The 13,395-nt window shown below is 50.2% G+C and overlaps 6 protein-coding genes and 1 non-coding gene across 7 annotated transcripts; 3 read left to right on the plus strand and 4 right to left on the minus strand.

The window, feature by feature from the left end:
* Nucleotides 1-451: 451 nt before the first annotated feature.
* Nucleotides 452-1,966, minus strand: F4807DRAFT_425803 (NAD(P)-binding protein). Its single transcript, XM_047997999.1, has 3 exons — nt 1,442-1,966; nt 1,055-1,248; nt 452-921 (listed from the first exon to the last, which is right to left on the minus strand). The coding sequence occupies exons 1-3, from the start codon at nt 1,872-1,874 to the stop codon at nt 676-678; spliced, it is 873 nt and encodes a 290-aa protein (XP_047854186.1). The 5' UTR covers nt 1,875-1,966; the 3' UTR covers nt 452-675.
* A 473-nt stretch (nt 1,967-2,439) lies between these two features.
* Nucleotides 2,440-3,336, plus strand: F4807DRAFT_85714 (uncharacterized protein). Its single transcript, XM_048003572.1, has 4 exons — nt 2,440-2,643; nt 2,725-2,903; nt 2,960-3,089; nt 3,168-3,336. The coding sequence occupies exons 1-4, from the start codon at nt 2,572-2,574 to the stop codon at nt 3,312-3,314; spliced, it is 528 nt and encodes a 175-aa protein (XP_047854187.1). The 5' UTR covers nt 2,440-2,571; the 3' UTR covers nt 3,315-3,336.
* Nucleotides 3,337-3,727: 391 nt separating this feature from the next.
* Nucleotides 3,728-5,520, minus strand: F4807DRAFT_85721 (DNA polymerase ligase-domain-containing protein). The gene is made up of 2 exons (XM_048003573.1): nt 4,852-5,520; nt 3,728-4,790 (listed from the first exon to the last, which is right to left on the minus strand). Exons 1-2 carry the CDS (start codon nt 5,362-5,364, stop codon nt 3,909-3,911), a joined length of 1,395 nt encoding a protein of 464 aa, XP_047854188.1. The 5' UTR covers nt 5,365-5,520; the 3' UTR covers nt 3,728-3,908.
* Nucleotides 5,521-5,993: 473 nt separating this feature from the next.
* Nucleotides 5,994-6,103, plus strand: F4807DRAFT_t78. Its single transcript has one exon. It is a non-coding gene; the product is annotated as a tRNA-Leu (tRNA).
* Nucleotides 6,104-6,198: 95 nt separating this feature from the next.
* Nucleotides 6,199-9,075, plus strand: F4807DRAFT_425806 (heterokaryon incompatibility protein-domain-containing protein). The gene has a single exon (XM_047998000.1). The coding sequence runs from the start codon at nt 6,652-6,654 to the stop codon at nt 8,704-8,706; it is 2,055 nt and encodes a 684-aa protein (XP_047854189.1). The 5' UTR covers nt 6,199-6,651; the 3' UTR covers nt 8,707-9,075.
* A 265-nt stretch (nt 9,076-9,340) lies between these two features.
* Nucleotides 9,341-10,417, minus strand: F4807DRAFT_460417 (uncharacterized protein; the record flags this gene model as incomplete). Its single annotated transcript, XM_048001523.1, has 2 exons — nt 9,341-10,159; nt 10,214-10,417. 2 exons carry the CDS (start codon nt 10,415-10,417, stop codon nt 9,341-9,343), a joined length of 1,023 nt encoding a protein of 340 aa, XP_047854190.1.
* Nucleotides 10,418-12,007: 1,590 nt separating this feature from the next.
* Nucleotides 12,008-13,224, minus strand: F4807DRAFT_425815 (uncharacterized protein). The gene is made up of 2 exons (XM_047998001.1): nt 12,776-13,224; nt 12,008-12,718 (listed from the first exon to the last, which is right to left on the minus strand). Exons 1-2 carry the CDS (start codon nt 12,917-12,919, stop codon nt 12,491-12,493), a joined length of 372 nt encoding a protein of 123 aa, XP_047854191.1. The 5' UTR covers nt 12,920-13,224; the 3' UTR covers nt 12,008-12,490.
* Nucleotides 13,225-13,395: the final 171 nt, after the last annotated feature.

A 13,395-nucleotide genomic window follows, 5' to 3' on the forward strand; every position in this document is an offset into this window, starting at 1 on the left:
TACCACAAAAGGATTAGGCTCATGTCGCTCATTCCACTGGTTTAGGGAGCGAGCCTTTTTTTTTCTACGCATTTTTTTCCTTTGTACCACCCAATCTGTTTCCACATGCATATACGTCGCATATTTCTTAAGCTTAAGCATTGTGCTCGTCTGAGGCACTGTATGCTGCGCTGTGTTGCATTAGTTGAGTTCGGCTTCGGGGTGAGGCTGCAGAAAAAGAATTTGATGGTCTTCGTATTCTTCTTAACTCCAAAAACGAATGATATCCTCTCGGAGCCAGAGACGGGTGGAACGCTCATCGTATGCCTGTCAAAGTTTGCGATGCATTTCATTATATGTATACTAAACGAATAAAAGGGGGAATGGATGAGCTGATGAGAATACGGAATGATAATGGGCTTGTACACGGGATGTCTGGTATTTATACATTGAGTGCGTGCAATCTATACTTCGTTTATGTGACGCCACGTGAAAGAACGTAACGATGCAAACGCTGCGGAACTTCTTGATTGGCAGCAATGAACGATTCAACATTACGCATGTTACGCTGATATAGGCAGGGCCGTATTGAAGAGGACCGATTTCCGCATCGAGGGCCGCCTATACTCAACATTAACCCTTCCCCCCCTTACCTAGCTTGACGTAACTTAACCTACATCGTTTTAAGTACATAGTTCAAATCCAAGCAGCCTTGTTCTCCTCGACGAAGTCCCTAAAACTCCGCGGCTCCTTGCCGGTGACGGTCCGCACGACGTCGTTGGTCCGGTTCTCGGCGCCGTTCTTGATGTCCGTGTCCATGGCCGCCAGGGTTGCGGCGTACTCGGGGTCAATCCACTGCGCGAACCGCGCTGCCAGGTCCGCCTCGCTAAGCTCGACGTATTCGATCGTGCGGCCGACGGCGGCGGAGATGATCGCTGCGACCTGTTTGCGGGGATGGAGGGTGAGTAGGTGCAGTAACGAAAAGAGTAAGACTTGAGGAAGTGGGGCGTAAGAGGGGTGATGGGTGATGAGCGGTAGGTAAAGATATGATTACAGAAATGGGATGGGGACTTACATCAGGGTACGAGAGTAGCTCCGGGCCCAAAATCACGTAATCGGTGTTGGGAGGTTGAGGCGACGTCAGGGCGTGGAAACCCACGGCAGCTATGTCCTCTGCGTTGACGAACGGGACTTTGCCGTTGCCCGTGCCTGAGAACAGCTTGCTCTCTGACTTTAAAAAGGTGCCGTGAGCGTTTTCCGTGAAGTTTTCTAATGTGTGAAAACGTTGGTCAGTTATGGCTCTTGCTGAAAATAGGGGTAAGGGCGGTAAGGGGTAAAGGGGGTTGTGTAACATCAATCGGCTACACAAATACGCTCACTCCCCTAACTACCATAGCTTCGCCCTCTTTCTCGAAATTTCATATCGTTGACGTATATGCGAGTTCAATGAAGCATCACTTACGCTGAAACCAAGTCGGCCTCAGGACGGACCAGCTGAGCTTTCCCTGCTCGCCCAGCTCGCGCAGGTACTTTTGCGCGTCGCCCATCCAGGGCCCTCCCTCGGTTATGGGGCTTGCGCCGAGGAGCACGAAGCGCTTGGCGCCCTTGGCGACGGCGAGGTCGATGAACTTGCGCATGATGGCGCCCGGGTGCGACATCAGCGGCGCGACGAGGAACACGGCGCCGATCGGCGGCGACGACGCGCTCGCGAACACGGGCTCCCACGTCGACTCGTCGAACCAGTCGAACTTGACGCCCGGCAAGCCCGTGGGCGAATTTCCGGACCGCGAGGCCACGAGCGTGGGCACGTTGGCGGCTTTCAGGAGCGGCGCGATGCGCCCGCCTACTTTGCCGGTGCCGCCTAGGAGGAGGACTGTGCCGGTTGGTGAAGACATGACTTTTTTTTTTTTTGGGGGGGGGGGGGGCTTTAATTCGGAATTCTGAATGGAGAGTTGGTATGTAAAAATTAGGTTTGTATGTATGTTAATTACATCGGATTTACTCGATGGCGCCGTAACAATACCAACGCTATCTCCCTGGTGCTTTTTTATAGACAATGCGCATGTAAAGGATAGTTAGGTACCTCTTTCGGCGACGGCCAATTTGGTCAACTATAATCGATTTTGGGATTAGTTAATACTCCATCGGAATGGACCAATCAGGCGAAGGCACCTGTCTCGATTCCGTAATTCAGCAAGCATAATTGACCCGTTGCCGACTCTCGGCCTTAAGTCGGGTTTTGCGGATCTACGCGAATAGGCGAACGGTGAACTTATATACAGAATAGGTAAGAGCAGTTACGGCGTTACGGCTAGAAGGGGGTTTAGAACATACCATAAAATCCGAGTGGAGGAGGTGTCTAGCAAGGTATCTAGGTAGGTTTGCATGCGTGTTGGCGGCGGAGTCTTATAATGTAACGCTGGTGGCTAGTGGGTATAGCATGTTACACCAATTATATAATGAAGCTATACGCACCCTTAGCAATGATTTGCGTAGTGATCAAGACAAACTGCCAACTGGATGAAAAGCATACTTTATCTAGACCAACATACTCAGCTATTTTAAACATCACACCTAGCAAGATCTGCGAAGATGGCCGCGCCGTACGACACCCTGGCGTACCTGCTTGACAGGGCCAATGTCCACGACACTGTAACCCGCCTTGTACGTATTTAGGTGATGGTCCTACCGTTCTTTAAGGCTATCTACATCACACGGGTGACTAATGATAAATTACCTAACCAGGGCTTATACCTCGACCTAGAGTCGCGGGAAGGTCTCATCAAAGACGTTTACGCTCCGCAAGTCGTCATCGACTACACATCTATGTTCGGCGGGAGCCCGATTGAGACGACGAACGAGAAATGGGCGGAGGAACTCGGTCCCATGATGAGCTCGTTTGACGGAAAACAGCATGTAGTTGGGTAGGTCATATGCTATCTACCAAGCTTAGGGGAGGAAAACTGATATTCGTATTCAGGAACGTACTCATCGAGCTCCCGCAACCCGTTCAAGGGGTCGCTAGGCCGGACAAGTGCAGAGCCATTGCTAACGTCAACGGTCATCTATTCCGCCGAGCTGCCCGGGGAGGGCCTATGATGCATAATGGGGTGAGTCTTCCTTACCTTGGCGTCTAAGTGTCGCATGGTATGATTCAGGGGGAAGGCTAACCTTGAATCGAAAATCAGGGCCGATATATCCTAGACCTTGTGCGTTTGCCTGAGCTAGAGCAAAAAGGGGAGAATCCTTGGAGGGTCGCTAAGCATGCTATGGTCTTGAGTTGGGAAAATGGGAGCCCTGATGTTATGACTACAGTTGCTAAGGTTGGACATTAGATGGCACCGCATGGTCAGGTAGCATTAGATCGGGACCTGTTCTATCAAGTCAGACTTAGTACATATTCATATGCTTGATATTGAATATCTACCACATATGTCGGTACCTGATCTAAGAACTTGTATGTACCTATATAAGGTCTGGTAAATAAAGGCCTCGAAGACAATACCGTCGGGTTCTTAGGAAATGCCTTTGAATGGTCATGTGAAGTCCTAAATACAACTCCTCTCATAGTTAACTACATACTGTCTTGACCAACTTCTTTTTGGTTTAAATAACAAGCTAGAAGAGTCTGATAAGCGTAACTGATCGTTTATATAAAACAATTATGAAGTGGTAATTTGAGCAAATTTTCCTTCAATGAAGAAGTCCTTGGACAGATTGTGTTCACAAACCTACTCCTACGTTGGTGTTCATGTGTGACAGAATGCGTATTTCATACTCTTTGTCATTCGAATGGCAGTATCCCCCTCATTCCCAGAGGATTTGACCTGAGATCATATTGCTCCATTGCCCTCAAATAACACCGGATGGCGAAATAAGCACGCATGATCATCTCACTACCTCTCCTACATACCGGCTCCAGATTGAGTTTAATTCAACACAGGCCGCCAGCCCTTTCGGCCCACATACCCCTCGACGCCCTCATGCCTCAGCACAGCAGCGCCCGTCCGCCTAGTTATGACGCTCCTCTCGACATCGACACCACGAACGTAGAACGGGAACGCGAGCCTACCACTATCCCCCTTTCCCTCTCCATCTTCATCTCCACTTTTATTTTCCTCCCCCTTAGTAGCATTACCGCCCCCCTCCAACTCCCAAACCATACGCCCATATATCCGTCGACTCACAAATCCGCACGCCTCCCTATCGAGCGAGAGGTACCAGTGCCTCTGATGGACACTCCCAATCGAGTTCGTCGCGCCGGGGTACGCGTTTGTACGTCGCACCTCCTCGTCCTCGAGCTCGCGGATCTCGCGCTCCATGGGCGAGACTTCTTCCTCGCCTGCATCTACTACTTGTTCATTCGGCGCGTTCACGATTTCGGACTCCTCGTAGTCAGAGTCGAAGTCAGGACCAGAGCTCGTGCCGGGTTCTGCCGCGTTACCTTTCCTTTCTCCTGTGGTTCTTCCCCGTGATGATGATGATGATGAGAGACCTCGCCTCCGCCGCCTCGTAGGCGCGCGCGTGCTTCTAGCGCGGCCGGCGGTGTCTTCTTCCTTGGTGAGACGCAGATTCAACACGTAGTTACGCGGAAGTCGTGTGCCGTTGAGTTGCAGACGGATTTTCCGCGCTTGAAACGCCCTGTGGAGTTTCTCCTGTTCCGTGAGTTCGGACGAAGGACCTTCCTCCTCCGATTGTGAGTTGGAATTAGCGCGTCTCTTGTTCCTTCGCGACGGGAGAACGGTGTACGTTCCCGTATCCCAGATTATGAGCGAGCCTGTCGAGGCTGAGGCTGTCTCTATGAGATGATTCTGTGCGTGGATTAGCGTTGGTAAGGTTTCTGGGCGTCTAGAACAGATTAGCAGAACTTACCCAGAGAGTGTGGATCCTCGTCTCAGTGGCGTTCCTGTTTGGGCGCCGGCTATTCGGATCACCTGGAAGCCCGTACATGATGGCCCATGACACACTGCTAGTCTCATTTATCTGTAATCGGAGATCGTAATGCGTTCCCGCGATGGGATGATCATGCTGATGCACGACAAAATGTGCGCCTTTCGGATTGCCCGAGTTTGTCTCATACAGCTGCTTATAAACGTCGATCGATAGCCTTGGCGTACTTGAGGGGAAAGGAGAGATGGTCGCCTTCGCCAAAAGTGTGCTGAAGTAAGTTACATGATCTTTAATCTTCACCTTCCCAGCCTCAATTGCCGACGTGTCTGGACCCTCGCTATCTAGACCAGGTACCCGATCATGTGACTCTTCGGAACTACTGCTTTCGTTATTGTCTTGCGTAGAACCGACAAGATCCAGGGACCATTCCAGATTCCTCTTCTTGATGAACGGGTTACCGACTAGCTGTGGACTTGGCCGCCTCTTTCCCGCCATTCCATTAAGACGAGTTATAAACAGTATCTAGTTAGGCTAAAGTCTTAGCATCCACATAATTGCTGTATAATTTCCGCCAGGTTTTATTCAATGCAATATCAACAGGGCGGCTGGTAATTGAGTTAGGGGCAGGTGAATGATTTGGTTGGCAGTAGGATATAGGTAATGATACTAACAACCAGAGATCGTCAACAGCTAGGCTTGATGATCAACCTCTAGTTTACATCGTTAACTTATACAATAACTCATAGTTTAGATATCAAACAACTGAGCCCGGATACTTCCCTCTCGATTTGTTCGCTTAGTAAAGAGTTCAGTTAGAGACTCGTCGTTGCGAGTTTACGTTTGTCATCAGTTTAATTTTGATACCCCACCGGTTCATTATGTAAGCCACACTTACGTCATCAATCTTGTCTTCGAGAGAATCCCGATTATCCCACGTAACTTTATTATACGGGGATCAAAAAAGAAATCGTACTACTAGCTACCAATGCGGAGAGATTAGGGATAGAAAAACAGAGCTTTGGACTTGCCACATTTGGAATAATTCCCGCAGCCGGTTAACAAGTGAGCCAATTAGACTCTATAGGATGTCATTAGCAAAATTTTGTCATCCTACGTCTAGCACGGGTTGTGTGGCCGAGTGGTTATGGCGCTGCGTTCAGGTTTCAACTTGAATTTACTCTCCAGTAATATCGCAGTGGAGCAATCCTCGTGGGTTCGAGTCCCACCGCAATCATAAATCATTGATTATAACCAGTTAACTGGTTATCATTTTGCTTTTTTTTACGTTTTACATTTTACGTGTCTTGAAACTTTTTTTTTTTGAAGATGATTCGATTTTGGTGACGAGCCGCGCTATCCCACAAAAACTTCAATTCGCTTATTTATTGCCATAGTAATGTGCCCCGCATCTACGTACTAGGGCTGGTTGAAGCAGGCAGAGATGAACCTGTCTAGGCAGCATAGGGTGCTAAGTAAGCAGGCAAAGCATAACTATTGCTGTGTAAGCCCTGTTTCGCAGAGCCTTACCGACACTGTTGCCAATTATGATGAAGATCACCTCTGCGTCCTTGTACGACCTTGCAGGAGCTGATACCAAGCATCCAATTCGGGGCAAGTCGAAATGCCAGTCAGCACAAATCCTAGCAAACCACCAGAACACATGTTCACGAACCTTGTTGGTGCCCTACAAGGCGACAAATCATAACATACCAATATACACACCCTAGTAACCAGGGCGAAGAATAGGACTAGAAGTTTTACATATATAATTGAGGTTACACAATGGATCTGCTCACCCGACAAGACCATCATGTCGATCAGACGCTTCAATCTCTGCAGATGGCTATCGCCAGCCACTATTCTCCTCTCCGAGACCGCGAAATCCGACTGATAGATATCCAGCCTGGAGAGTCCTCTGACGCCCTTCACCTCCGGTTATACCATGCCATTCTGGGCGAGGCTACCTCTCCCCCTTACGAAGCCTTGTCATACGTCTGGGGATCGTCGACCGACCCTGTCAAGACAGTCGTAGAAATCGTTTTGCCAGATTCTACGCTTCGCAACGATGAGTTTCTCGTTGGCCAGAACCTGGCAACGGCCCTACAGCACCTACGTTATGCTGATATGCCAAGAACTATCTGGGCAGACGCGATCTGCATAAACCAGAACGACTACGACGAGCGGGCAAAGCAAGTTCTGATGATGCGTGAAATCTATCACCTCGCTCAGAAAGTCGTCGCTTTCCTTGGCCCAGAACAGGACGACGGCGATGTCGCGTTCGAAGTTCTCGAGCGGATTGGCAGCAAGGTTGATGTAGACTTTGGGTCTGGCATCGTGACACCTTCGTCTAGTTCTGTTGAGCCTGGGTGGGCTGATATGAAGCAAGAACTACGCCTTAGCAAGAAGGAAGCTATGTCCATATATAATCTCATAAGCCACGAATGGTTCGAGAGGCTTTGGATACGGCAGGAGATCGGTCTTGGTGAAGCTGAAGGAGTATTGCAATGTGGTCGCAAGCAAACCCGGTGGCGAGTATTCTGCAAGGCGATATACGTCATCTTTCGAAAGCCCCTAGTAGCCGACGAGTTCGACGCGGCGGAAGAGCAAATGTTCCGCAAGTACCTCGGCCAAGCAGACACTGTCGCGCTCTATTCGAAAAGGAGATTCCGATTCTCAAACCTCAGGCGGCAGATCAGAACATCGAAGTGCTCTGACCCGCGAGATAGGATTTACGGCATCATGGGCCAGCTTCGGGAGACGGATCAAATCGTTTTTATGCCGGATTACTCCAAGAGTGTCGCCGAGGTATACACGGAAGTGACCAGGAAGTACATCGAGCACTTCAACAAGCTTGAAGTTCTGAATCAGTGCGAGTTACGTACGCCTAGTCCTTTTCCTGGACTGCCAAGCTGGGTTCCCGATTGGTCCAGTTTCTTGTCTTCGTCACAAGTCCACGCGGTGCTGCCAGCGATTTTCGATCTCCTACCCGCCGTTGCCAGTATTGATGATCGTCTCCTCCGAGCTCACGGGATTCGCTGTGGCACTGTTTCTGATGTCTTCTGCGTGTATGAGTTGCAACAAGATGCAACCCCTGCCGAGATTGCTCAGGCACTGCAAAAGCTGCTCTCTGAAACCGAAAGAAAAGTAGCACTACACGAAAATCGCGGGTCCCGGGAACACATCCTGGAAGCCTATGCCCACGCTCTCTGGGTTGGCAATTTTGGCGACCGATGGTATCCACCTGTGCCTCATGAACCATTATACAACGATTGTCTTTCCTTAGTACGTGCTCTCGTCAATTCAGACTCACAAGAACAATCGTTCTTGCCACAAGAAGACTCGAAGCTGTGTCTCAACCGCGCGAACGATACTTGTAACAACCGCGCCCTCTTCATTACCGAGGACGGCCATATCGGACACGGACCAGCTTCCATCGCTGCCGGTGATGAACTAAGCCTTATTTTCAGCTGCTCCAAGCCAGTCGCATTACGCCCGTTCTCCGATGCGCGAGATGGCAGCGGAGGTGCGAAGTACAAGGTAGTGGGCGAGTGCTACCTAGATCGTAACATGCTTGGCGAGGCGCTTCTTGGCGAGTTGCCAAGACACCTCTCGAGGCTTCTAAACCCGGACGCCTTATTAAAGCCAGAGAACTCGGGCTTCATTGACACTCGAACAAACGATATTTCTCGAGAGGACCCGAGAATCGAGCCTTTCCTGGCGGGATTAGTGGAGAAGGGACTGCTATCCGATCCTTCGATGGAAGAGCTCGAGAAAAGGGGAGCTTTTGATATCTTGGTGAAAGCTGGCTATCCTTTGCAGATCTTCAATTTGGTTTGAAGTGCCTCAGTCTTCGGGTAGTAAAATATTCCTCTTTGCGGGAGTTTTATGGGCGGATGTGTGAGTTAAGATCTCAATTAGACGCCTTTTTTATCAAGGGTCCGTCTACCATACACCTACCTTTTATGTCACCAGCAAGTCAACTACGTATTCTTCAGATAAAACAAAATCAATACAACATCTATGACCCCAGATTCAAAACCAATGAACAAAATATAAAGATAAAAGACTTTGACTTCTGACCAAATCTGGAAAGGATGGAATTGACGCCGAGCTAAATAGGAAAATAGGGGCCCATTCACCACTGGCCAAATACGCTTATGAAATCAAATGGAGAAAGGGGGTTACCCTCACCAAATTCCAGCAAAGAATGTGTTAATTATCAATTTCATTCAGACCTATGAAATCATTACCAAACAGGTATCAATTAACCCCCTAAGTGATTCAGACACAATCTCATATCAAAGATCATAAATCATAAGTAAATCGTAAGTCCCTAGTCCAATCCCCAATATCCAATTTCCCCTCCTTATCAACGTAAGGGTGAGTCCCAACATCCTCCATTCTTTACCAGACTGCCGTGCATAAATGATTCAGTTGGGTGTGAATATCGGCATCCTGGCCCCGGACGCAATCAGTATCGCCAGGTCACGCTCTCCCGCATGTATATCTCAGCGTCCATGTGAACGGGCTGACCATTAGGCCCCGGGACGGGGCCACGGCTCGAGACTACCCGCCAGGGACTGCTGACAGTGCCGTTTCCAGCAGTCGCCTGGCCCCGGGGGAGATAGTAAGGGTCATCGGCGGTACCCGTCCCGTGGGCCCAGCCCACACGTTGTCCCGGTGTGTGGCTGGTACGCGAGCCAGATGCACGAGACGCGCCAGAAGCAGCCGAAGTCCCAGAAACCGAAGCCCGTCGCTGCGAGTGCGACGACGCAGACGAAGGGTGATGCGAACCCGACACGTGCGATCGCTGCGCCGATCCAGGCCTCGAAGCCGGGACCGCGGTTCGGGACGCGGAAGAATGGGTGTACGCGCTCGACGCGGAAAGCGGCGGGTACTGCGACCGCCGAACCATATCACGATGAACCGCATTGCTAGTAGCCGGATCCTGCGGGCCCGACGTGGCAAGCGACCGCCGGACTAATGCAAGGTGAGCCGCATTGCTACTAGCAGCCGAATGCTGCACGGGGCTCGCCACGGACGACGAGCGGCCCGAGCCCGACACGGAAGGCGGCCTAGTTGGCGCGCGAACAGTCGACGACGAACGGGCCGAACTAGGCGCGGAAGCCAGGGTCCGCGCGCGACTAGCCGAGGACGTGAGCCCGGAGTAGTCTGACACCGGCACGGTAGGCGGGTACTGCAGCATCGAAATAGCGGGTGGGCGCGACTGTGCGCGGTGCGCCATCCAAGGTACAGCCTGGGGGCGCGTCGCCGAGGAGCTGCGGCTCGTCTAAGAGGCGGATAGCGGGGGCAGGTCCCGCCCGCGCGCGGGCCCGGAGGCCACGGATCCGCGGTGCGAGCCGGATACGGAGGAGTGCGGGTGCACGCTCGAGGCGTTTGTAGGGGCGCGCGAGGACGCGGTGCTGCGTGTGGCGGAGGCGGAGACGCTGCTGTCGGTGCTGTTTACCCAGCCGCGTATGTCGACGGGGCCGCGCGAGGGCCCGGCTTCGCGGCCGATGGTGCTGAAGGACTGTCTGCGGGAACGCATTGTGTGGTGTTCACGAGGTGGTTGGTGCTAGCTAGGTAGGTAGCAGGTATCCTGCTAGGATACCTAGACTAGAGTTAGGGAGGTTGAGGATGGCCTTGGTTGGCCTTTGATTGGCCTTCTTGGCGTTCTCTGGGGTTTCTGAAGATGTTGAGGTTATTTGCTCTGTGATGATTTCTGGTGAGGGAAGAGCTGGATTGTTCACCGTGGGCTGGTGCTGAAATGGAAAGGAACTTCAAGGGGTAAGTTGGGTAGTTTATATATAAAATTTACCCCTTGGGAATCTCTGTTCCGATCACTGACTATCCTCTCAGTTAAACGACAGTGATTCATTTCAGACAACGAGGCTATTGATGGAATCGACCAATACAATCTGAATCCGAATCAGTTATGTTTGTCTGTAGAGTTTTGGAGTGAAGTATCCGCGATGATTCGATATGATTGCATACCAAGCACCTAGGTATCTAGTGAATAATACCGGTCATCATACTGATCACGATTGTGAGATGCAGCCAGTACTCTCTTCAGATTCACCCTGTTAGTGAAGACATTTATTAGAGGTGTAAACGCTATGAAGAAATCCAATTGATCGCGAGATGGATCATGTCAGCTCTCGTAAGGAGTACGTGAACCAGTAAGTTTGCATTCGGCTTTGGTACCAATCCGAAGATTGTCCCTTTCAAATTCGAAGTCACCCGCCATGGCATCCTCGATTGTGAAATTAAAGCCTTGAAACAACGCTGACAGAAATATATACATCTCAGCCCAGGTCAGATTAATTTACGGTACCTCACGTTAACAAAATAAGACGGGAAGCGTGACAGCGTTGTCACGGATAGGGGCAAGATGCGACTTACTACATGCCGAGGCATATCCTCGTTCCCCACGAGGAGGGAGCAATCTCTTTCCGGCCGCTTTCCGGACTGCGGGATCCATCCACCGGTCCGGATTGGAGCGCGTCGAATCGGGGTGTAGTTTCTCATCGGTGTGCATCAGTAAAGTAGTCATTCCGACTGAAGTCCCCGCAGAGATACGCCAGTCGCCGTAAAAGATGTCCTTATACGTGATGCGTACCACACATGTACCAATTGCAGGACTTATGCGCAGGCCTTCCATCAGGAGCAAATATCCATTCCATTAATTGCTGTTGAACCAGAAAGCGACAACGCGCTGGATGTCATGGTGGCGAGATTAGAGTTTTGGATACTAGAGTAGCTTCAGGCGGCCGATAAGGTTGCTTGGACCTTGAGCAGCTATAAGTCTGTGGGTAACGTGATTCATATAAGCTTTATACGACGTGGCATATGATCTCACTCTGGGAGGAGAATGGTGTATGAATATGTTGCTGTGTAAAAAGTGAGCTGGGTTGGTGTTTTGATGTTGGTAGAGCTAAACCCATGTCCCCTACAACGGTGTAGAGAACGATATGAGATCCGCCAGCCCGCCATTCCAACTGATATAGGACCCTGAGTTGACAAAGCGATAGTTATTTTCCTACCTTGAGTTTACAAAGTAGGGGATGAACCTCGGCGTTGTGGTACGGGTAAGTGGTTTCACGACAGGAATGCTTATATAATGTGCTTACTTAATTAACTGCTTAATATTCATCAAAATGCTGAGGTCCCGAGTCCCCCGATCCGGCACCGTTTTTTAGGCGCGGATATAATATAGTTACGAATTACGTAGAAAATGCCGTTAATAACCTATAGCCTTAGAGTGATGGCTAGTATCACTTAATAAAACGGGAATCGAAGATGGTTGAAGAATTATAATATTGCTTGTCAGCAATTTCAATAGAACCGTCCAAGTAAAGTAGATCAACGTATGTTATACGTTGCACTCTCATAAAACAAGCTCTGATATCCGAAAGCCAATTCGTCATCTCATCCGCCAATCATCTCAAAACGCCTTGAGCAGGATATCTTAATAGCACAAAATCCCTTGAACTCCAATTCTCATGCCACGTCGTGAATGCAATAAACCCGTCTTCTTCTTGTAGCCCATCCCTATCAAGCACCAAACACGAAATTCCGTCGTTTTAAGTTGTGGGTCACAGCCTTCAGGCACTTCCTTCGCCTAGCCATATCTCATGGGCGCCTGGTTTTGCGGTGGCCCTTGTCCCCATCCTGGTGGCGGTCCGCCTTGTGGTTGCGGAGGAGGAGGTTGGTTCTGCATCGGTATATTGCCTCCTCCTTCTCCACGTTTCATGGCCTGGACATCCGGTCGGTTCTCTAACGGTTGCGCAAAGTTGCAGATATTGCACATGACATCGTGGTAGCCGTGGATGGAAAGGGGGAGGATGGGCTGTGGTCGCGTTAGCATCTAAACTTGGAATTCCCCAACCTGTAGCCTTTGACTTACGACAAAACAGAAGGTAAACCAAGGGTTGCTCTTGATGACATGTCCAGCCCAGTTTCCGCAGTTGTGGCATTGGCATGTGATGCCCTCGTAACCTTCGACTTCCTTGCGGAAGGTGTGTTCACCACAAGTGAATATTAGACACATTGTGGCCGATTCAAGCTATGCGGCGGTGATTCTTGTCGTTGCTTGCGCAAATAGAGGCAGTCAAATAATAACGTCTATGCGATCTATGCGCTCGAGACAATCAGTGATGGAACGATGGGTATTTACGAAATAATCGTGGATGTGTAGGTAGTGTTAGGCAGAAACAAAAACCGAGTCGCAAAATGTGAGAGAAACGTTTGTGAATTGGTTTAAATCTTTGTCCATGCTGTCGTTAGTTAAAGTACCGAGTTTCACTTCGTCCGAGATGCGCGTCACCCCGGGGCTGTGCTGAACGTGGCCAAGACAGCTAAGACAATTATTACAGCTCTCACAGCTCGGCGCACAATTCTAGCCAATGACGTACTGAAGAAGCTGCAGTTACAGCGCCTCAGCACTATCGATAGCGGCTCATCGGCTGACGCTTAGTGTACCGGTACTTACATGCTCCACTACATACGACATCTAGGTTACACCTA

This window comes from Annulohypoxylon truncatum, assembly GCF_022578515.1.
Source record: "Annulohypoxylon truncatum strain CBS 140777 unplaced genomic scaffold F4807scaffold_16, whole genome shotgun sequence".
Lineage (NCBI taxonomy): Eukaryota > Fungi > Ascomycota > Sordariomycetes > Xylariales > Hypoxylaceae > Annulohypoxylon > Annulohypoxylon truncatum.

Excerpts from the sequence above, each read along its gene's own strand:
- F4807DRAFT_425803 (XM_047997999.1), bottom strand. The coding sequence starts at position 1,874 with ATGTCTTCACCAACCGGCACAGTCCTCCTCCTAGGCGGCACCGGCAAA. Across the intron at positions 1,249-1,441 it reads GAGGCCGACTTGGTTTCAGC|AAAACTTCACGGAAAACGCT; the intron begins GTAAGTGATGCT and ends TTCACACATTAG. Across the intron at positions 922-1,054 it reads AGCTACTCTCGTACCCTGAT|GTCGCAGCGATCATCTCCGC; the intron begins GTAAGTCCCCAT and ends CCCCGCAAACAG.
- F4807DRAFT_85714 (XM_048003572.1), top strand. The coding sequence starts at position 2,572 with ATGGCCGCGCCGTACGACACCCTGGCGTACCTGCTTGACAGGGCCAAT. Across the intron at positions 2,904-2,959 it reads GGAAAACAGCATGTAGTTGG|GAACGTACTCATCGAGCTCC; the intron begins GTAGGTCATATG and ends ATTCGTATTCAG. Across the intron at positions 3,090-3,167 it reads GGCCTATGATGCATAATGGG|GGCCGATATATCCTAGACCT; the intron begins GTGAGTCTTCCT and ends ATCGAAAATCAG.
- F4807DRAFT_85721 (XM_048003573.1), bottom strand. The coding sequence starts at position 5,364 with ATGGCGGGAAAGAGGCGGCCAAGTCCACAGCTAGTCGGTAACCCGTTC. Across the intron at positions 4,791-4,851 it reads CGAGGATCCACACTCTCTGG|AATCATCTCATAGAGACAGC; the intron begins GTAAGTTCTGCT and ends ATCCACGCACAG.
- F4807DRAFT_425806 (XM_047998000.1), top strand. The coding sequence starts at position 6,652 with ATGGATCTGCTCACCCGACAAGACCATCATGTCGATCAGACGCTTCAA.
- F4807DRAFT_425815 (XM_047998001.1), bottom strand. The coding sequence starts at position 12,919 with ATGTGTCTAATATTCACTTGTGGTGAACACACCTTCCGCAAGGAAGTC. Across the intron at positions 12,719-12,775 it reads GGTTTACCTTCTGTTTTGTC|CCCATCCTCCCCCTTTCCAT; the intron begins GTAAGTCAAAGG and ends ACGCGACCACAG.